The sequence below is a fragment of the Lipophrys pholis genome, assembly GCF_963383615.2.
Source record: "Lipophrys pholis genome assembly, chromosome: 21".
Taxonomy (NCBI): Eukaryota; Metazoa; Chordata; class Actinopteri; order Blenniiformes; family Blenniidae; genus Lipophrys; species Lipophrys pholis.
Window position 1 is genome coordinate 2,103,249 of NC_137649.1, and position 22,712 is coordinate 2,125,960.

Sequence of the window (22,712 nt, forward strand, 5' to 3'; positions counted from 1 at the left end):
ATTGAAGCAGCTTCTGGTACCTTTGGTACCTTTAGTACCTTTGGCAGTGTGGGCAGGTACCAAGTCCTGCTGGAACATGAACCCAGCATCTCCATAAAGCTCGTCAGCAGGAGGAAGCATGAAGAGCTCTAAAGGTTCCTGCTGGACGCTGCCTTGACGGTGGACTTCAGAAGACCTAGTGGAGGGACAGCAGCAGAGGACATGGCAGCACAAATCATCACAGACTGAGGACACTTCACTCTGGACTTCAAGCAAGGTGGATTCTGAGCCTCTCCACTCTTCCTCCACACTCTGGGACCTGGAGTTCACTCTTCCTCAACCCTCTGGGACCTGGAGTTCACTCTTCCTCCACCCTCTGGGACCTGGAGTTGACTCTTCCTCCACCCTCTGGGACCTGGAGTCCACTCTTCCTCCACCCTCTGGGACCTGGAGTTGACTCTTCCTCCACACTCTGGGACCTGGAGTCCACTCTTCCTCCACACTCTGGGACCTGGAGTCCACTCTCCCTCCACCCTCTGGGACCTGGAGTTCCAAATGAGATCAAAATGTTCTTTCCTGTGACAAAAGGACTTTGGACCACTGAGCAACAGTCCAGTTCTTGTCCTCCACAGCCCAGGTGAGACTCTTCTGACCTGGTCTCTTGTTCAGGAGTGTCTTGACGCCAGGAAGCCACATTAGGATCCCATGTCTAGGATTGGTCTGTGCCTCGTGGCTCTTGATGCTCTGACTCCAGCCTCAGTCCGTCCTTGTCCAGCATTTTGCTGGACAATCCTCTCCAGGCTGCGCTCCTCCCTTTTGCTGCTGCACCTTTTCCTCTCACTCCACCTTCTCTGGACATGATGGATCCAGCACTCTGTGAACAAGCAGCTTCTTTAGCAAGGACCTCTAGTGGACGGTGTCAATGACTGTCTCCTGGACATCTGTCCAGTCAGCAGTCTTCCCCATGATTGTGTCCCCTCCTGACCCAGACCATTTAAAGGCTCAGGGAACCTTTGCAGAGGTTTTAAGTTCATTAGCTGATGAGGGTGAGACACCAGGACTTTACAAAACTCAACTTTTCCACAATATTCAAATTTTCTGAGACTCTGAATTTTGGGTTTTCATTATCTGTCAGCCATAAACATCAAATATTTCACTCTGCTTATATCATATATGGGTTTGACTTTCTGAAGTGAGTGACAAAAATATTGAACATTTGGTGATAATCGTAGTATAAAATCAATATGAAATTTTTTTTTATTAAACTACTACCAATTATTCCCGAGATTTTTTTTTATCAAATAAGTAAATTAAACATGTCGTCACATGTTGTCATACTAATAGTCTTTATAAAAACACTTGTGTGATGCTTGAACCAAAAGAAGAGTGGATGTAAACCATATTACCTTTAATATATTGAATATTTAAAAAAACAGACAAATGTTTACATGTTCTTTAATTGAGCCATTTTAACAACACATTTATGGTACAGAATGGATATTTGCACAGAAACAGACATTTTCTGCTAATTATCATAGAACAGTTAGTTTGACAAAGAGTCATCAAAAGACAACTTTTTATTTATTTCTTTCTTTACGTTTTCTTTTATTCCATTATGGCTTTTTGCCTCGTGTTGGCAAACCACTGAGAAGCTGTGGGGGAATGAAAACAGCACGGTTACATTAAAAAACTAGTTCAAGTCTTAAAGGGGTCATATTATGCAAACTTGACTTTCTAAAGGTTCTCCAACAGTACTACTCGTCCCCATGCCTGGAACGATGTCCCAGAAGTGAAGACAGTCTGTCCTCTCTCTCCCTGGCTTGTCTCAGGTTTTAAAAAGTGTGTTGCTCCAACCAGCCAATCAGAAATCAAACCCTATATAGTGTCATCGGGGGTTTAGCCAATCCCAATCAAGGTTTGACTCCTCCCACAATTAGGCAGCTCTGCTCTGGCTCATGGCACCATGAGAGGAAGTACTTCCTCCTCTTCCCAAGATGGGCATGAGGGGGCGGAGCCAGTCCAGCTCACACAGACACAGCAGATTCTGAATGTAGCTCCTATGATCCAATATTCAAATGAGGAAAATCAAGGAGGAGCTAGAAACTTAGAATACTGAAGGTTTCTGGACCGACCAGACCAGGAGGAGGAGGAGAACAGGAGGAGGAGGAGGAGAACAGGAGGAGGAGGAGAACATCTGGATGATATGACTCCTTTAAATGCTTCAATGGGTTTTCGATACGGTGACGGTCAAACAAACACTGGACCTGTTCTGATAAGCCTTGTGTGTTGTTTTTGTTTAGACTGTGAGAATTAAAGAGGACACCTTGTAATGGACTGATCACAGCTGGAGATGAAGAAAAGACTAAACAAAACAAAGACAGTGAACACAAAGAGTCTCCGATGTTCTAAAGGCTTCAGGTTTGCTCATGCAGATTTGGTCAAGAAAACAACATGAAGGGGAACAAATGAAGAGTTTTGTTGTTTTTGTGTTTCATCATGAATAAAAGCATCACATATAAAGCTTATCTTAACAGCATGAATGTCAGTGTTTGATAGTCTTTTAAAAATAATTAATCTAATTAATCACACAGCTCAGCACTGCCTCTTTTTTCCTTCATGGGAGAAAAATAAAACATTGACAGACAGGTGAAGTCGTTTTGTGAGATCAGGTACCTTGAATGAAATCTTTTAGTCAAACCATCAAACTATTTAGTTGTATTGTCACACACGTAAAAACAGAATTACATCAAGTTCTTTTTATATTTGGTCACACTGTCATACTTGTATTAAATTCAATCAAAGTGCTATTAATGTCTCAGGAGCTTGTAACAGGGTGTTAGTCTCTTTTTAATTCAGGGAATTCAAGAAATCTGGTGAAAGGAGTTCAGAGTCCTCAGAATCACGGCCAGTTGAATGTCCTGCCGGTGATCTGGTAGAACTTCTGATTGAAGGGGTGAAAGAACTTCTGCAGTTTCGTCACAACTGAGGGGTCCACGTCCGGGTGGATGCGGCCTTTGCTGCCTGCCAGGCACTTGTTGAAGACAATGTTGAATCGCAGACAGTAGAATCCCCGGGTGGCGTTGAAATACAGGTTGTACTGACTGATCCGGGACGGGAGGTTGAGGAAGCGCTCGACCAGCTGCAGCTCCGGCAGCGGGTCCGAGATGAGCCGATCCCCGTCCACGATGTGGAACTGCTCCACGGGGAAGTACTTGAGCCAGCGCTCCAGGTGTTTGGTGTAGATGCTGGTCCGCACAGCTTTGTACTTTGTATTCACCTCGCAGGTGCTCGTGTCGATCGCCAGCTTCTCAAACTTGTGGTAGGTCTTGTTTTTGCGCTCCTTGCCCTCCAGCACTTGGGTGTAGTCCGAAACAGCCCTGGTGGTGGGCTCACGAACGATGACCAGCAGCTTGATGGAGGAATTCATCTTGAAGATGCGTTCAGGGACCTCCTCAGTGATGAAATAGGCGGGGCTCTTTTCAATGGTAATCTGGTGAGGGAAGGAGAAGGGCATTTTGCCGCGGTACCAGTCGATGCCCCGGGCATAGTTTTGGTCATTGTCAAAGAAGTGGATCTCCTGTGAGGCCTTGACCACTGCCGGATGCAGGTTGAGCATTTCCAGCAGGGCCCGGGTGCCCCCTTTGCGGACCCCGATGATGATGGCCCGAGGCAGCTGCTGGACCAGGTTGTGCAGGCGGATCTGCTCTTTGGTGGCATTGCCCTTCCGTAGTTCATGGAGCAGGCCACGTTTAAACTGCAGGGTCCGGAGAGGGATTTGCTCTGGCTCAGGAAGAGGCAGCCTGCTCTCAATGGGGCAAATGGGCTGTAGTCTGGAAGAGACCACAGGAAAACAGACATAGATCAGGGTTAAAACGTATAAGTCTGAATTCTGCTCAGAAACCTGATGATTATGTACGTCAGCTTCTGTTGTATGAAGAACGATGCAAAAGTCAACAAGGGTCCCAATGGGGACATTTCAACACCTTGGGCTGTGTCACCATTCTGACCCATGCCTGAATTCAGAAATGGTGTTAAGGGTCATAAATGCTGTGAAAGCAGCCAGAGGCATGGCTACTGAGAGGTTACCCATACAAGAATCTAAACTAAAAGCTCGCTCACACAAACTGTCCATTCGACAGGCAGATGGTTTGATTGAAAGTGGAGATGACATACTTGTCTTTCAGACAATAGTGGAAAATGAATACAACGCATTGAGGCTTTTCGTTGGGCCCAGCATTCGACCGCAAGTCTCTTCCAAAGTAACTGAGCATCTTTCATGGCAAGTGTCACTGCTGGTGAGTGTGTGTGTGTGAATGTGACAGATCAAATAAAGTGTATTGGATTGCTCAAGAGGTATAAAGCACTGTGTAAGCAAAAGTCCATTTAGACTTGTTGAACAAAACCAAAACTATTGAAACTGAAGGCATTTTCTTGAGAGTGAAGCTGAGTCCTCTGCACCAGTTCGACCCTTTGAATAAGCAATTTCCTAATAATCACAGCAGCACATAATTTTATTCTAAACTTTAAATGCTTCAAACAAAGCAGAACACTCACCCAGAAACATAAATGTAGTCTTTGGAAAATACCACTTAAATCAAACCAGAAGTGAATTTCCATTAAATGATGCTTTTCCACTGACTAACAGCACTTTGCAGTCAGTCACGTTCACATTGGAGGCGGCTGCCATGCAAGGCGCTCACTTCAGTCACTGGGAGCAATCGGGGGTTCAGTGTCTTGCTCAAGAACACTTTGACAATTAGACCGGTCTGGGATTGAACCTGTAACCTTCCAGTGATTGATTGTGAGTGGTGACATTGGCAGGGATCCAGGATGAGCAAGTAACCGTGTCCGTCTCTGTGATTCTATTGGTTCTACTGCAGGGATCCATTCATTCTGACTTCTCAACTGGCAGCACTGTGAACATTATGAAGTTTGATTATTTCAATGGGAATGTCGTCTACTGGTCAATTGCATCCTGTACTTTCCCAGACGTCTTGCTAAGATATTACTTATAATGAAGCACTGTGGTGGAACTGTGTTTATCACTGTTCATCACACCCAGGGTCACTTTCTATTTAAGCTGCTCTAGGTTTATCCTGCTGGGTAACCTTCTGCTGCACTGAGCTGCTATGTCACCATTATATGTCACTAACTTTCTGTCTCTCTTCTGTTTTCTCTCTGTTACTGCAACATGTCAACTGGAACTTCCTGATCTCAGTGGATTAGTAGTAGAAAGTCTAAACATCTGAGCCTGGTTCTGCAGGTCGTTTCCTCTTCCTTATGCTTGCCTATGTGGCTTTGTTGTAATTGGTGCACTATAATAAAACTTTATTGTATTTGTGCGTCTCATGATACCATTTTAAATTAAGTTTAAGTTTAGATTGTCAGTCATTCCATTTGAAAAACTAAGATCAGGCTTGTTCATGTGTTGATTTATTTCACATTGAAGTTGTGCATATCTTAGAATGTGACGCTGAGGACTTACCTATCCAGAGTCCCAACCCTGGCCACGAGGTAGAGGACGCTTCCGATTGCGAGGCTGCCCAGAACGAAGAGCTTTTGTCTCAGCAATGCCTGCTGTTTGAATAGCATGGCCCTCCATCAATCTTCAGGACTGCGTCTTCAGCCTGCAGAGAGCCCAGCACATAAACCACTAATCACCAGGGGAGAGGAGACAGCCTAATGTTTATTAACACACACTCAATCAAGGCTTACAAGTGATTAGGCCACACTCACACTCGCCTGCAAAGTGCTGCAGAACCATTAAAGAAAATGCTCTCTCTCTAACCGCCACTTTGTTTGGTTCACTTTTTACATTTCAGACGAGTCGTGAAGCAGATTTGATCTAATGTGAAGACGTGCAGCGAGAGACTACAAATCAGTGTTTAGCTTTGGAAAGACAGATCGTCAAGTCTCTTTCAAGTCCGTACGCGGGGTAACAATTGTCCTGGTGAAAAGGTCAGAATAATGTGTAACAGAACCAATTTTGTAACCATTTCAAGCACAGTGTGGACTTTAAAATCAAATCAAATCAAATCAAAATGTATGTGTAAAGCTCTTTCAACAGCCTGGAGGATGAAACAAACTGCTTCACAGCTTAAAGGCAGTGGGGGGGGGGGGTCTCTGGGGTGGTTCGCTGGCGCCTCCCCGGGCCTGGGGGGCTGCCGGCCGCCGGGGGGTGCAGTGTATGGGCCCGATGGCCTCGCGCCCCAGGGTGTCGCTACAGGTCCCCCCACAACAGTTCCAACCACACCCAGTGGACAAACCACAAACACACACACACACACACACACACACACACACACACACACACACACACACACACACACACACACACACACACACACACACACACACACACACACACACACACACACACACACACACACACACACACACACACACACACAAAGCCTGTAACTTTATCATCAGGAGTTCAGAGTTCTGACAGAACACATGAGAGCTAAAAATACATATTAATGAGATCATCATGTAATGAGTGTTAGAAATGCTTTTTTATAAAGTAACGTGTCGGTGCTGTGCTGATGGAGTGGGAATGTCTATGGCCTTTCTGTATGGGGACTCAATGTTCTCCGTGTGTGTGTGTGTGTGTGTGTGTGTGTGTGTGTGTGTGCGTGTGTGTGTGTGTGTGTGTCCTCTAATGGACAGGTTGATCCTGCTTTGGCCCAAAATTGGCTGAATCTTATATTTGAATTAAATTTGTATTAATGAAAATTCCAGGTAGAAATGAGCTTTTCATTTGTGTGGTTCATCATTTCCTCTCTGATACAGGTGAATGCAGCAGGTTTTTTGACCTTCAGAAAACAAAATAATTCTGCTCGTCATCCAAGAGAGGGCATCGCTTCCTTTCAAAATGATGAAATTAGGAAAGTCAACCTGGCTGCAATTAAAGGAAAGACTTTCTTCGTCAGATCAATACCTGAACCTTCCTGCTCTGTGTGTTTCGCACACTGGGGCTGAATCACATTATGGAATAAGGCTTCCATACAGAACCCGTCTCCTTTATTACAAATGGGCCAACTGCACTCTAATCTGGCCTTTACTGGCGGCTGCCATTACTTGCACAGCGGAGCCTCATAAACAAATACAGCAAGATTTGATTCCTCTACGACGGGGAAACGTTTCACCCATATTGCCTGCCGGTGTCTCCTGAAGAGGAAGCAGCAGAGAAATACCATCAGTTGGTTAACGCAGAAGAATAAAGCCAGAATACCACAGACCAGCTCTGGGTTTGCAAAACACCATTCAGAAAAGAAATGTTTTTCATTCCAGTGTGTAAACGTGAAATAAGTGGAAACCATACAGCCAACCGACTCCTTTCTTTTGTTTGTGGTGAGTCACTCGTCTGACCAGCCTGTTTATGGGAGCGTTCACTTATTTTAGGAAAGAGCTGAGTATTGATGAAGAAGGTTGTTAATATGATTCACTGCAAAGAGATGAAAATGATTGTATAGTAATATAAGACAACAAAATGCAACATCTGTTAAATTCAGACAATAATCCATTAACTAGTAATATAAAAGGACCTGGTTGCCGCCTTTCTGTTAGAAGTGTACTATATTGTCCAGGGTCATAATTATAATTCAGACTCAGGTATGATCTTGTTTAAATTGAACTGGACATTCTGATATCATCCCATCACAATTAAAGGCTCTAAAAACACGCTTGTACAAACCTGTTTATTTTAATTTTGATGTTTTTACAGCTCAAAATGAATGTACAAATCTGAGAGAAATCTAGCAATTTTATTATTTCTCAAAATTCTACACACAATACCACATAATGACAATGTAGGAAAAGGTTGTTTTTCTTTTGAAAAATGTACAAATGTATTAAATATAAAAGACTCCATAATAAACCACATGTTCACACCCTTTAGGAATAATTACAGGACGTCTTTTTGAAAATGATCGCTCCAAAGATGTTCAGTGACTTCTTGGCTGGGCGACTCGAGGACCAGAGTCGTCCTGAAGCCTCCTTTCATATCTCATTCATATCTCATTCATTCTCTATCAGTCTACTTTCCTGCCTGAATGCTGACTGAAAACTAAAATGACAGTGACGTTCCAAATCTCCACTCAAGGAGTGTCAATATGACACCTCGACTCTCACCTCCTCACCGGATTATTTATCTCCACTATGAAGCAGACTCTCCTACTGCGTGACTTAAATAAACTAACAAGGCTAACAAAAGTCTGGATCGGATGGCTGGAGTCCAGAAAGCTTCACAGAGTGAGAACCAACAACCTGATGACAGTCTCTTTCAGAAACTCATGAAGTGGTGAGCGCTCAAACACACAACGAGGGGAATTCAGTCCGTCTGCAGATGCTGGAGATTGCAGAGCAAAGTCAATCAGAACGAGATGAGACTGAGCAAAGAAATCAAACTGAAATTTAGGTTTAGGTTTGCTCATGTTGGACATCAAACAGTCACAGAAAAAAGTGGGTTCAGTAAATCCAGCTCCAGATCAGCAGGTCAAACAACGACCTGAAGAACACGTGGTGATGTACAAGACAGTAAGAAGACTGTATGCAGACCATGAAAGATCTTTTTGTATGTTAGAAGAGTCAGAATTGGACTGTGTTGTTCTTTACCATGAGGACTGCTGATGATATCCATCCACACCAGTCATTTTACATCAAACTGCTTGTTTTCAATGTGGCTCAACTTTAATAAGGTTAATCCTGCACTTCTCTACGACAAAGTCACTTCACTCCAGAAAGAAGTAGCAATGTCCTTCTACCGGCTGGAGCTCGGTGGGTACAGCAGTCATCTTTCAATTGGAAGATTGCAGGTCCCATCTCTGTCTGTCCACATGTCAGAGTCTTTGAGCAAGACACTGAACCCCAAACTGCTCCCTGTGGATGCACTGAGCATGTTAGAAAACATTTTTTTATGAAATGTGTGTGTGAGTGGATGAAGGTGATTAACCATGTCAAACGCTTTGGGGCGGCTCAAGCAGTTGAAAAGCGCCATATAAGTAAAAATCCATTGACCCTTTAAAGCAGGGAGTTCAGGAACAAGCCAGACTGAGATTCAGTTGGTGTTCACACACCAGGAGCTGGAGGTGGTTCTGAAAGTAGAAATACTCGAGAGATCAAATGATGAGTAAAAATCTAGTGAATGTTGTGAACAGAACCTTTGATTAAAGCCTTTAAAGCTCGACTGTGTCACAATCGAAAGAGAAAATCCTACATTATTCCTTTAAACATCGGAGACATGAATTGATAAGTTCACTCTGTTTATTGGTCATCGGGCCTCATTTACTATCATCCTCTTTAAAGTATCTTCAACTGCTCATGCACACACAAAGAGGGAGTTGGAGGAAGTGACCAAACGTAATGCTGAAGGTCACAACGCCATTGTTGGTGCTTTCAGAGATGGACGGAGATCAGCCTTGTTGTTTGTCTTTGTAGAACCGTAACGATGTACTAGGTTCCTCAACGGAGGTGGTTAGGGCAAATGGTCATGGTTTGGTATGGTACTTTTTATACTATCCACAACTTCTGTCAGTGGAAACGCATGAAACCTCATCTTGTACCATACCATACCTTACCGTACCATACCATATCATACTGTACCATACCGTACCATACCGTATCATACCATACTGTACCATACCGTATTATACCGTACCATTTCATATCATATCATACCATACTGTACCATACCGTACTGTATCATACCATACCATACCATACCATACCATACCGTACCATACTGTTTCATACCGTACCGTACTGTTTCACACCATACCATACTGTACTGTACCATACTGTTTCATAACGTGCCATACTATATCATACTGTACCATACTGTATCGGCAAATAGCTACTTAACAGTGGAAATTAGGCTTTACCTTTCTTTGACCCTGGAACCATGGAACCCTGGAATCCTGGAACCAGTGGATTCTTTTTCCTTATTTGGACTATGTTTGATAAATACTGGCCACTCCAGAGCAAAATCACCTGAATTTGAATTTATTGAGAGGAAAGCCCCTTGAGATGCAACATCTCGTTTACAAGGGGGACCTAAGGAACACAGAACATAAAGACACAAAACATAAAACAATTGACATGCAGTTTCGCTAACCAGCACAATACATAATAAGTGTAACTCTGGACAACAATAAGACATAAAACACCGGACAATCTTGCTCACACAACCCGCTCCCTCAATCATATCAGTGAACCTTTACATACAGTCAATAAGAATAAAAATCCCCCAAATTGCATATCACATGGAATCAATAAAAAAAAACAAAAAACATTTTGTTACAAGCATAAACAATCAGTCTTGAGGACCGTATATAGTATATAGTATATAGTATATAAGGAAGACCTAAAGAGTCCATTAGAGGTTCCAGACTTCAGGGAAACAGGTCAGTGATTCCAGTCATTTGTGGCCTTGAAAGAGAAAGACCTCCGACTGGCCTCCTTTTCAGCCGAAGGAACATTGAAGGATAAATATTGAGAACTTCTGAGAGAATAAGTTGATGTGGATGGAACTAGTAAACATTTTAAGTATGGGGGTACATTAAAGTATACACATATGAAAATGAATTGCAGCCAGTGACACTGTTGTCTTTCATCGGGCCGTAACCAGTTCAGTTGATCATATAATATACGGTGGTGCGTTCTATAGGGGTACTTTAATATAAATCTACAGAGAGTATTAAATAGGACTTTAAGTGGTTTAAGATATTTATCATATGTATGTTGGTAGACTATCTCAGCATAGTCGATAATAGGTAAGATTAACTGAGTAATGATTTTCTTTCTTATTTGTTGAGTAAAGCAGATAGATGATCTATAAAGAGGCATTAGACACGAGTATGTGCGTTTAATTATATAATCAATATGTGGTTTAAAATTTAGTTCTGGATCAAGCCAGACACCTAAGTATTTGATAGCAGTTTCTCTTATCATTAAAGAGCCTTTATCAAAAGTATTGTTTCAATTGGCAGAGCGAAGGCGATGGTGTGTACCAAAGAGCATATAGGTTGATTCTTTCAAATTCAATTTGAACAAATCCAGATTGATCCAGTTTTGAACTGAGTTAAAGTCCTCCTGTAAAAGGTGTTGTAGCTGAGAGAAGTTTGTACCCGAGAAGTAGACAACAGTGTCATCGGCGTACAGATGAGTATGGCAGTTTTTGTGATGTTCTGTGTTTCCTGTTTGGTGCACCTCTCCTCTCTCTCTCCCCTTCTCTTAGTGCTGCACACACACCTGAGGCTGATCATGATCAGCATGGTACTTAAGCCGGCAGCTGTTCGAAGGGCGCTGCCGGATTATTGTTGATCGTCCTGCGTGGTCCTGGTGTCGCCTCCCGCCTCGTCTCCGATGCTTGTTGCTCGCAGTCCTGTTTTGGTTTTCAGCCGTACTCTGGCTCGCCTTGTGTTTTGCGGAGAGAATAAACTGTTCTTTTTGACCTCAGATTACCCGCCTCTGCTTTTGGGTGCTTCGCCCTCACAGAATAATCCGGCCAAAGAAAGGAATGGATCCTGCAGAGGTTGAGCAGATGCGATCTGCGCTACAGATCCAGGGCGCACGAGTTGGGCAACACGAACAAGCACTACAGGGCGTCGCCGATGTGGTTCGGGAGTTGGCGTCCTCAGTCGACCGGCTCACGACGCGGGTGGAACAAGTCTGTCCCCAGCGTCTGGACACCTACGCCATTGGCTCCGCTGTGTCACCGCTCAGCACCCAGCCTCGTGGTCCTCAAATCTGCCCTGGGTTGAATATGCCCACAACTCCTTAGTTTGCTCATCCACAGGGATGTCCCCTTTTATGGTGGATCATGGTTTCCAACCTCCCCTCTTCCCGGAGCAAGATGTACAAAGTGCTGTCCCCTCTGTCCAAGATCACCTGGGTCGTGCTCGCAGAGTGTGGCGCGAGGCTCGCGCAGCACTTCTTCGCTCCTCAGCCCGAAATCAGAGGTTGGCAGACAGACACAGATCCGACGCACCCAATTACCAACCGGGTCAAAGGGTGTGGCTTTCCACCAAGGATCTTCCCCTTCAGGTTGAGTCACGTAAACTCGCCCCAAGGTTCATAGGGCCCTATGTAATTGAGAGAATTATAAACCCTTGTGCAATAAGACTAAAGATCCCTGCCTCTCTCAAGGTACACCCTACATTTCATGTGTCGCTACTCAAGCCTGTCTCCACGAGCCCTCTGAGCCCTCCTTCCGATCCCCCTCCTCCCCCCCGGGTTGTGGATGGCCACCCCGCATTCACGGTCAGTCGCCTCCTGGATGTTCGTTGTCGTGGACGTGGTTTCCAGTTCTTGGTGGACTGGGAGGGATATGGACCTGAGGACCGGTCCTGGATCTCACGATCCCTGATCTTGGACAACACATTGCTCACAGACTTTTACACCAAATACCCGGACAAGCCTGGTAGGACGCCAGGTGGCGTCCATTGAGGGGGGGGGTACTGTGATGTTCTGTGTTTCCTGTTTGGTGCACCTCTCCTCTCTCTCTCCCCTTCTCTTAGTGCTGCACACACACCTGAGGCTGATCATGATCAGCATGGTACTTAAGCCGGCAGCTGTTCGAAGGGCGCTGCCGGATTATTGTTGATCGTCCTGCGTGGTCCTGGTGTCGCCTCCCGCCTCGTCTCCGATGCTTGTTGCTCGCAGTCCTGTTTTGGTTTTCAGCCGTACTCTGGCTCGCCTTGTGTTTTGCGGAGAGAATAAACTGTTCTTTTTGACCTCAGATTACCCGCCTCTGCTTTTGGGTGCTTCGCCCTCACAGTTTTTACACATTTGAGGAAGGTTGTTGATGAAGATGGAAAATAAAAGTGGGCCAAGAGTAGAGCCCTGTGGCACACCTTGTTCTACAATGCAGTGACCGGACTGAGTACCTTTAAAAGCAACAAGATGACGTCTATTGTGAAAATAAGCATTAAACCATAAAAGAGCAATAAATATAAGACCTGTATATTGATTCTGATCACAGGAAGAGAAAACATCATTGGTAAATTTAAGTAAAGCTGTTGTGGAGTAACCAGAGCGGAAACCTGATTGATGAGAAGATAGAATGTCAAATAGTTTCGTAGTTGATGAAAAATTATTTTCTCAAACATTTTGGTTATAGTACATAAAATAGAAATAGGGCGGTAGTTGGACAATCTGTTTGATCACCTCCTTTCAAAATTGGAGTTACTCGTTTTCCAGATGCTTGGGATGGAGCATGTGTTAAGAGACAAATTAAATAAGTCAGTTAGAGGGTATATTAATACACTAGCTCTGAGTTTTAGAAATGTAACGTCTAGACCACCAGGACCAGCACTACTATGATTTTTAAGTTGGCTTATTGCTTGAGTTACATCTGATAGGGAGATTTGATTGAATGAGAACGATGCATCGGGGATTACATCATCCGGTGGCCTGAGGGAGTTTGTGTCATCAGTGTGCACTGCTGATGGATGAGAAGTATTGGTTAAAGGCTTCAGAGAGCTAACCCTAACCCTAACCCTAACCCTAACCCTAACCCTAACCAGTGTGCTGTGCACTGCTAATGGATGAGAAGTATTGGTTAAAGGCTTCAGAGATCTCATGAGGATCTGAAATTATTTTGTTGTCAACTGTGACATGGTCAGCTGTGTTTCCTTTTGATCTAGTAAGAAGCTGATCCAGGTGATTCCAGAATCGTTTAGGATTATTATAGTTCTGAGCAAAAGCTTCCTGGTAATGTTTTGATTTAGCATTTCTAGTTTGTGTTTGCATTTCTAAGTTTTCGGTATAAATCCCAATCTGCTGGGTCTTTAGATTTCCTATATTTTGCCCAAGCTTGGTCTGGTTGTTTAAAGAGAGTAATTAAATCAGGTCTAATCCATGGGACATGTCTTCCTTTAACACCAACGGTTCTACATGGAACATGTTTGTTAAGAACTTCAAGCAGTTCTGAATAAAAAACGTCCCAAGCGTCAGTAACATCAGGGATCAGCTGAAATCCAGTCCAGTTAATTTTAGCAAGGTCATTTAAAAACAGATCAGGATTAATATTTTTGGTTTGTCTTACATTAATGTATTTAGGTGGTAGTTTAGGTACTTTGATCTTCCATACACAGTACACTACTGAGTGGTCACTGAGGCTGTCATGTAGTACACCAGATGAGAGTATTCTGTCTGGGTGAGTTACAAGTATCCAGTCTATCAGGGTAGAGGAACGTTGGTTAACCCTGGTGGGTTGGGTTAATAATGGAGTGAGGTTGGCATGGCAACCAGGCTTTTATCTTTGGAGGAGGAGCGGTGGAGCCAGTTACTAGTGAAATCTCCTAGAATGACCATTTCACTTTTAATTTTAAAAGAATAAATTGTAGCCATAATATTTTTCATTGAGTCTGCAGGCTCAGACGGAAGTCTGGAGATGGTAGTGATTATTATATTTTGAAATATAATTTTAACAGACAGGGATTCAAAGTCAACTGGTTCCACTGTTGATAGACACGTTCAGCAGTCAGATTTTTGGAGACATATGTTGCCTCCCCCCCTCGATTAGAACCTCCATCTGGTCTATGTAGGACAAAGTCCTCTATATTTCTCTATATTCCTCTATATTCATCTATAATCATCTCATTGTCAGAGATTCTGCCTTGCAGCATGTTTCAGAAATTGTAATAATACTAGGCTTATGTAATGTGACCCAAGCTCTCAGAAGGTCAGTTTTAGGAGCCAGACTCATTATGTTACGGTGAATAATGTTTAAACCTTTAACTGATTCTATTTTTACTTTTATCAAGTTGTATGGGCAATGAGAGGGGAGGAGGAGGTGGAGCTACAGACAGACAGACAGACATACATAGACAAACATGCAGACAGATATTAACGTGAGAAAAAAGGCTCACTGCTTTTGCAGGTTCAGCAATAACTGCTATTAATTTGCAACATCGGGATAAACAAAAATGACCCTCGTCTTCATATATCAATTAATCAAGACATAAAAGTAGTGGTAGTAGTAATCCAAAAATGACAGAGATTATTCACATAATTAATACTTCAGTTCAAAGCCCAAGTTAATTAAGGGTTAAAACCTCTGCTTTGCGACACCGGCTCGTATTACAGCAAACTAAAAAACATTGTCAGTAGTGGAAAGTAAATGATTTTAGTTTATCAGTGTGTAAGTCTGTTTGAGTCAGATTAATACCTCGTTAGCAGGGCATCAGAGATGAGATGGTAGTCTTATTACACACATTGTTTCTAGGAGGAGGGGTGACGTCCTGAAGTCAGTGCTGAGAATCCCCCGGGCTTCGGAAAACTTTTGCTTCACCGTTTACTGTGACTCTCAATGAGCACGGAAACAAAAGCGAGTAATTCATCCCCTTTGCACGCAGTCGTTTCTTTACTTCGTCGAAACCACGTCGTTTCTTGGTGAGATCTGCGCTGAAGTCAGGATAAATCATGATGCGACTGCCCTGGAGGATGAGCTCCTTCTTCTCCCTGGCCAGACCCTAATCTTAACTTTGTCTTGGAAATGCAAAAACGTTGCTACGATGGGGCGAGGAGATCTGGAGTTGGGTTGGGAGTTGAATCGAGGGGAGAGATGGGCTCTTTCAATCACTGGGGGTGTAGCGCAGCTCGTATTGCTGAAGAGGTGGCGGATGAGCCGGTGGAGGAAACCCACCACGTCGGTGCCCTCGCTGCACTCCGGGACATGGAGAAAGCGAAGCTTGTTGGCCCTGCTCCTGTTTTCAGCTTCATCCATCTTGTCTCTCAGGTATGCCTTCTCCTTTTCCAGTGCTGCGACCCTTTTCCTGAGAGCTCCAGCGTTGTCTTCATTGGCACCAACACGTTGCTCCAGCTCAATAATCTGGTCATTTAGAGTAGAGAGTGATCCCTGTGTATTGTTAAGGGTTGTCTGGATTGATGATAGCTGAGTATCAATATGAGCAGTCCTGTCAGTCTTGCTTTGCTGAAAGGCCTCTCAGATTGTTTGGAGGGAGAACTCACGTTGGCTCGTCCTGCAGCTGTAAGTTAGTCCAGTTGACCAGGTCACAGCACAACTGGTAGAGGAAGCCTTAAGGTCTTATGCTGTGTCAGAGTTGTTAGATAGACTACATAGAGGGTCACATTAAAGCAGTAATGCTGATGCCTCTGAGGAGCGTTCAGTCAGCGGCAGCCATCTTGACCCATCGACAGGAGCTCCACTTCTTCAGATGTTCTGAATGCTTGACTGTCTAAATGTTTGTGTTCTGCCTAATATATCATATCATATCATATCATATCATGTCATATCATAGCCGACCTCTATCAGGTACTCTGATAATGGGATAATCAGTGTTTTTGGCCTCATCATGATGTTAAGGCTGATTGTTGTACATGCGAGCTGGTTGCATGACTGCAGGGCTAAATGAAGAAGGGATGAACAGAACGTCTTTAAACAATGAGGATATCTTCAGTGATTTATCCTCTGCAGACCACAGAGAATCAACGTAAAACAAACCTGCTCCACATCGTTTTATTATTTCTCGGACTGAAATGTAAGTGCAGGAACATTTTGAGTGCTGATGTCAGGTCTTACAGTGACGATCAGTGTCAGGCTTGAGAACCGTGATCCAGTAACTCAGTCCAATACATTGTTCGCAGCCCATTTGGGCACTCAGTACATCTGAGTGCATAAACCAGATTTTTATGCAGCAATTAAAATAATGAGGACTCGCTGAAGGTTTGAGTCGCACCACTCCAGACTGAGACGCTGGACATTTTGTCCCAGGTCACCACCTCTGTCAGTTCCTTTTCTTTTGCCTCTTTTCTGTGCTTCACAACCACTTGTTCTGTTTACTGAGGATGGAATGAAAATCACAGAACACACTTTCTTTTCCCTTTTTGACTGAAAAATGTCAAAAGCAATCAATCACACACGAGCTCGCAGCCTTCTGGGCTAATGGGAGCGGAAAGAACAGCGCAGCATTTAAAGAGAAAACACGCTGAGCGATTAGAAAAGTGCTGACTGGCCTTTTGTGAAATTAAAAGATTGAAGAGCTTTGTTGTTTACAGGCCTGATACCAACTATAATTAGTTTCTAAATGCTGGATTGTGAAATCCAAGAGGTTCATTTAAAAAACAAAAAAGGAGGACATTTTTACGGTGACACTGCACAACACTGGTTTCATAATTGAGGCTTGGTGTGCTGATAATCCAAACTCTCCTCCCAGTCTTACAGGACACATACGATTATTTATAAAAAATTAAGTACTGCAGCTGAGCTTCTGTTAGACTTTTTCTGATTCTGTTCATTCATCATCCTGAGACTCTCAGCACTACAATGTTACAGCCTGCAGGCTGTCCTGCCCCCCCCCCCCCCCCCCCCCCCCCTGTGTGTGCTAATGTGTGGCGTTTGCTGTGAAAAGAAGACAGGAGTTGCCCTTTCAGGCTTCCTGACGTGGATCCCTGGGATGGCAGGACAGCAGCCGATTGCCCCGGCTCCGTCCACCAGCTGGTTCTCGTTACGCAGCTCCAGCAGCCTCCTCAGGGCAGATGTTGTGGGATGTGTCTGCTCTGTCTTTTGACCTCTGTTCTGCTCTGCTTTGGAAGTGTTGAATCTTGTGAGACTTAAACTTGGTCCAGCCGCTGAGTGAAGCTCCCAGCTGCCTCCTTTCTAATGAGTCTTTTGGTTTGTGGTCCAGTTTTCCCACTGCGTGTTCAACTAGTCACCTGTGTTAACTGCTCCAACCCACTGCTGACCAGGTTCTGCCGGGTCTGCTTGTTTGTCCTTTTGGTTAGTTTGTGTGACCGTCCATCTTGTCTGACCGTCCATTGTTTTCCCTTTTCAGCTCACAGGCTTGTTGTTACCAATTACCGTTTATTATGATATCTCAAACGGTCAAACTTTTTCTCTTATTTGACAAATGCATGATTTGTGTCTTTGACATTGTTACCGTCCAAATTAATATTGGTCGATTTGTTCATTTGGAAATTGTGGACCTTTTTATGCCAAATAAATCTGTTTTTATATAAACTTCAACATATAAACTTTATCATATGAACTATCAACATTCCGGTGAGCTACATGGCCATTGGTCCTTTTATTCATTTTTAGGGCAGTACCTGTTTGGCCCTCCTTTATTTATGTACCGGCTTTGTTTGCTGTAAAATCACATAAACGTGGGAACTACAATAAAACTTTCACTTCACATAAGTCATTTTTACCCCATCTGGTAACTGTTACTACCTTTACTGGTATTTCTCCAAGCAGAGCTGAGTTGGAACATGTCCAAACTGCAGCAGGAGATGTAACCGTCAGTGAAGCATCATCCAGTGCAATGCCACCGTTCTCTGTTTCACTGCTTGTGCTGCACAATCTATCCTGGATCAACTCGCTGAATCTATCCAGGATCAACTCCCTGAATCTATCCTGGATCAACTTGCTGAATCTATCCAGGATCAACTTGCTGAATCTATCCAGGATCAACTTGCTGAATCTATCCAGGATCAACTCCCTGAATCTATCCTGGATCAACTTGCTGAATCTATCCAGGATCAACTTGCTGAATCTATCCTGGATCAACTCCCTGAATCTATCCTGGATCAACTTGCTGAATCTATCCAGGATCAACTCGCTGAATCTATCCAGGATCAACTCGCTGAATCTATCCAGGATCAACTCGCTGAATCTATCCAGGATCAACTCGCTGAATCTATCCAGGATCAACTTGCTGAATCTATCCTGGATCAACTCGCTGAATCTATCCTGGATCAACTCGCTGAATCTATCCTGGATCAACTCGCTGAATCTATCCAGGATCAACTTGCTGAATCTATCCAGGATCAACTCGCTGAATCTATCCAGGATCAACTCGCTGAATCTATCCAGGATCAACTCGCTGAATCTATCCAGGATCAACTCGCTGAATCTATCCAGGATCAACTTGCTGAATCTATCCTGGATCAACTCGCTGAATCTATCCTGGATCAACTCGCTGAATCTATCCTGGATCAACTCGCTGAATCTATCCAGGATCAACTTGCTGAATCTATCCAGGATCAACTTGCTGAATCTATCCTGGATCAACTCGCTGAATCTATCCTGGATCAACTCGCTGAATCTATCCTGGATCAACTTGCTGAATCTATCCTGGATCAACTCGCTGAATCTATCCTGGATCAACTTGCTGAATCTATCCTGGATCAACTCGCTGAATCTATCCTGGATCAACTCGCTGAATCTATCCAGGATCAACTCGCTGAATCTATCCAGGATCAACTCGCTGAATCTATCCTGGATCAACTTGCTGGTCACCAGGACGAGGTTCTGTCCAGTGCAGAGCCTTGGTCAGACCCGAGTTGAAGGATAACAGTACCTCTTCTGCTGCAGCTTCCTATTTGGACCGGTACCTCTTGTACAGACTGGCAACTGTCAAAGTAGCTTTTGGTTTAAAAAGGTTTGGCAGTTGATTAAACTTAACCGGGTTCATGGAGCAGTACGTTTTCCTCCAGCTGCTAAATCCTGTATGGCTCCCGTCCAACCACACACTCACGCCAGGTCTCACACACACACACACACACACACACACACACACACACACACACACACACACACACACACACACACACACACACACACACACACACACACACACACACACACACACACACACACACACACCAGGCAGCCTCCGTCACATTCAGACTCATGAGGCCTCCAGCGGAGCCGGGAACAGCTGGCTGGTGTGACAGATCAGCTGACATTGGGACTTGTGCCATATTGTGCCAAAATATATCAAATCAGGCCGATGCCATTTTTCACACTTCACGTCACTCAGAGGCTCTGCGGTGGCGTTTGCCCTCCTCTGCTTCAGCACCAACAGATGCACCATGAGTGAAGCAGACAGACCGGAGCTCTGACAACCTGACAAACACAATACTTTCACACCTGTACTGCAAAAAAACGTCTAAACTCAAGGTCACAGCCTCATCTGGCCCTTTACAGGTGTCCAAGTGTCCTTGAAGAAGACGGTTCGAGGGTTCGGGTGTAGGTTGCCCTCGGTGGTGTGTTCGAACACTCAGTGGAGGCCGTTCATCCACACTGTCCCCATTCTGAGTGTGTTTGTTGTGATAGGTTGTAACTTGTCCTGGTTGTAGTTGTGTTGTGATCGGACTGGCTCAAATAAAATACTTCTTACAAGGCTAATATTTGAAAAAAGGTTTTGCTGACCAATTCTTGTTTTTATGATTGACTGAGTTGTCAAATATAATAAATACACATGGATGTAAAAAACAGTTCTGAATATCAGCAGTAGGACTTGTCCTTAACAGTACAGCTTTGTAAAACGTCTCAAAACAAGTCCACAGTTTCCTGGGTCTTCTGAAGGTTTCGCTCCAGCGATCATCTCTCAGCTGAGGTGAGAGAGTGAATGAACAAGGGAAGTGACACAAAACATTTGTGTAACTCTCTTACGTCTGAACACAGAAGAGTGGCTGTCAGACCCCCCCCCCCCCCGAGGGTCTTTGTTTGCTATAACGTCTTCTAATCCCAATCTTGCTGAAGGGCAATCTGCCCGGTGTTTCTCAACTCCTCCCTCCACAGTTCCTACCATGTAGTTGAGAAACCTGAATGAATTTATGTAGAAACAAAACAGTACGGATTGCAAAGATAAACCGATGGATGCTATGAAAATGACGCCTACATTTGTACTGGAAATGCTTTTCAAAGTCAAAGAAACAAACTATCTTAAAATCGTTTTATTGAAAATAGAAGCGATGTCCACCATGTTTTGTGTTGAGGAGAGACCGGGCGGTCATGTGACCTGACGTCTCAGCAGATGAAAAACAGCCACGTCACAACTTCAGAGCCGTTTTGTGAAATCATCATATTCTTGCGCTTGTGGACAAACGTGACAGAATTTGGAGTGAGACACACAGCAAGGGAAAGCTGGACACAATCAAAATGGAATTTCTTTATTTCAATTTGAGAAAAAACAATGACGATGATGAGCAAAGAGAAATTCTCGAAAGATTGAAGACAGCAGCAGTGATGGAGTCGAGTCAGCAGAGGACTGTGGCGGGAGAAGAGAGAGGCTAGAACATTGATGAATTATTCACCACCGTGTCCTTTATTATTGTTATTGATCTTTGCTTATACACCAGGGAATGATTGTGTTTCTCAGCTCGGCGCCCCGCCCTGCTCCGACCTCCACTCCATTCCACAGAACCACACGTTCATATTGTGATGTTGTCCTACATTATTTATCAGCCGTCACTGCACATCTCTTTGTCTCCAGTGTCTTGCCCTCACTGTGACATTGTTCTGTTTTATAAGCAGCATCAGACATTTTATTGTACTGCAGCCAGTACCCTCACTGTTCCAACTTGACTACATCTGAATCTGAATACTTTCATCCACAAGACACACTGGAGAAGCATACCAGAAAGTGAGCATTAACAACTCCGACAACACCTTTCTCCAATGATGTTGGTGTATTTCCACAAGTTTTCCAATGCAAAAGTAAAAGAAAAAAAAAATTATCTAATAAGTTGATGGTTGCAATGTTGGCATAAATGCTTGCAGAGCTCAATCGAGCTTCAGATCTCTGTTGTCGCTCATTATCGAGTTGTGAGATAGTGTTGAAATGCTCTATTATGTCATTATGTTGTCCAAACTTTCAGCCTGTGTTGTGTTTTGTTTGTGCTCAGGGAGAAATGAGCACACTGAGCTGGAAGTAGAGAATGATTTAAAAATATAAAACATTTAACTGAAGTGTAGAGAATTCTTATCAACCTGGAAACTGAAGTCAACACAAGACAAAATACAGCTTGTCATCCATCCATCCATCCATCCATCCATCCATCCATCCATCCATCCATCCATCCATCCATCCATCCATCCATCCATCCTGCCCCCATCGATATGCAGTGGATTCATGTCTGTTTGCTCGGTGCTCTTTGTCTCCGTCCTCTTCTTTCCTCTCTGTGGAGGAGGTGATGGAGCCTCATCAAGGACTCATCACCTCCTCCCATTCAAAAGCTGTAAAGAAACTGGGAGGAGTCGCAGACAGCCGAACAGCCGAGCAGCCGAGGAGCAGAGCAGCCGAGGAGCAGAGCAGCCGAACAGCAGAGCAGCCGAGCCGCTGAGCAGCCGAGCAGCAGAGCAGCTGTGTTCAGCTGAACAGTGTTCTTGCTATACGTCCGTCTCCAGCAGGTCGCAAACAATATGAGGCGATTGGTGGATTTGCTGAAACCCGATCAATCAAAAATCAGCAGCTCTGATCCCATATATAGCGATCTAATTGGGAAATCCCTAAAAAGTGCCAAACGTTAGTGGATCAGGCTCATTGTACTTTATGGTTACAGTCCAGACAGAAATACATCAGCGACTTCAGCAGGATTTGTTGCTGCTCATGATGAACAGATTTGTTTTCTGTCCTCTTGGACTGGTTCATACCCAGAAGTCCAACAAATTTATTTTCTACTAGCAAATTCTAAAATCACGACTCTGTTCCAAGGCCTTTCCTCCCAGTCTGAGTCGATCACTGTGATTCTGGATCAAGTCTACCGTCTGGAGGGATATCAAAAGACAGCTTCTATATTAAGGAACAGTCTCCGTCGAGTTGTGACTGTTACTGATGATCACAATTTGGACGTGTTCAGGGAGGATAAATGGGTCATTTAGCCCAGATGGGCTGATGATCAAACTACAGGCAATGATGAATTTTGTCATTCATTCTGAGAAGAAGAAGCAGATCGAGCTCATATAAATCACCATCAGAACG

The 22,712-nt window shown here is 44.0% G+C and overlaps 1 protein-coding gene across 1 annotated transcript in view; it reads right to left on the reverse strand.

Moving 5' to 3' along the window:
- Positions 1-1,418: 1,418 nt before the first annotated feature.
- LOC308126691 (heparan sulfate glucosamine 3-O-sulfotransferase 5) overlaps positions 1,419-22,712 on the reverse strand; it is a 107,277-nt gene continuing 85,983 nt past the window's right edge. The window contains exons 3-4 of the mRNA XM_080491248.1: positions 5,465-5,606; positions 1,419-3,809 (exon numbers count right to left, since the gene is read on the reverse strand). Of these exons, the coding sequence (XP_080347374.1) occupies positions 2,879-3,809; positions 5,465-5,571 (1,038 nt within the window). The 5' untranslated portion in view covers positions 5,572-5,606 and the 3' untranslated portion in view covers positions 1,419-2,878. The remainder of the gene's footprint in view (positions 3,810-5,464; positions 5,607-22,712) is intronic.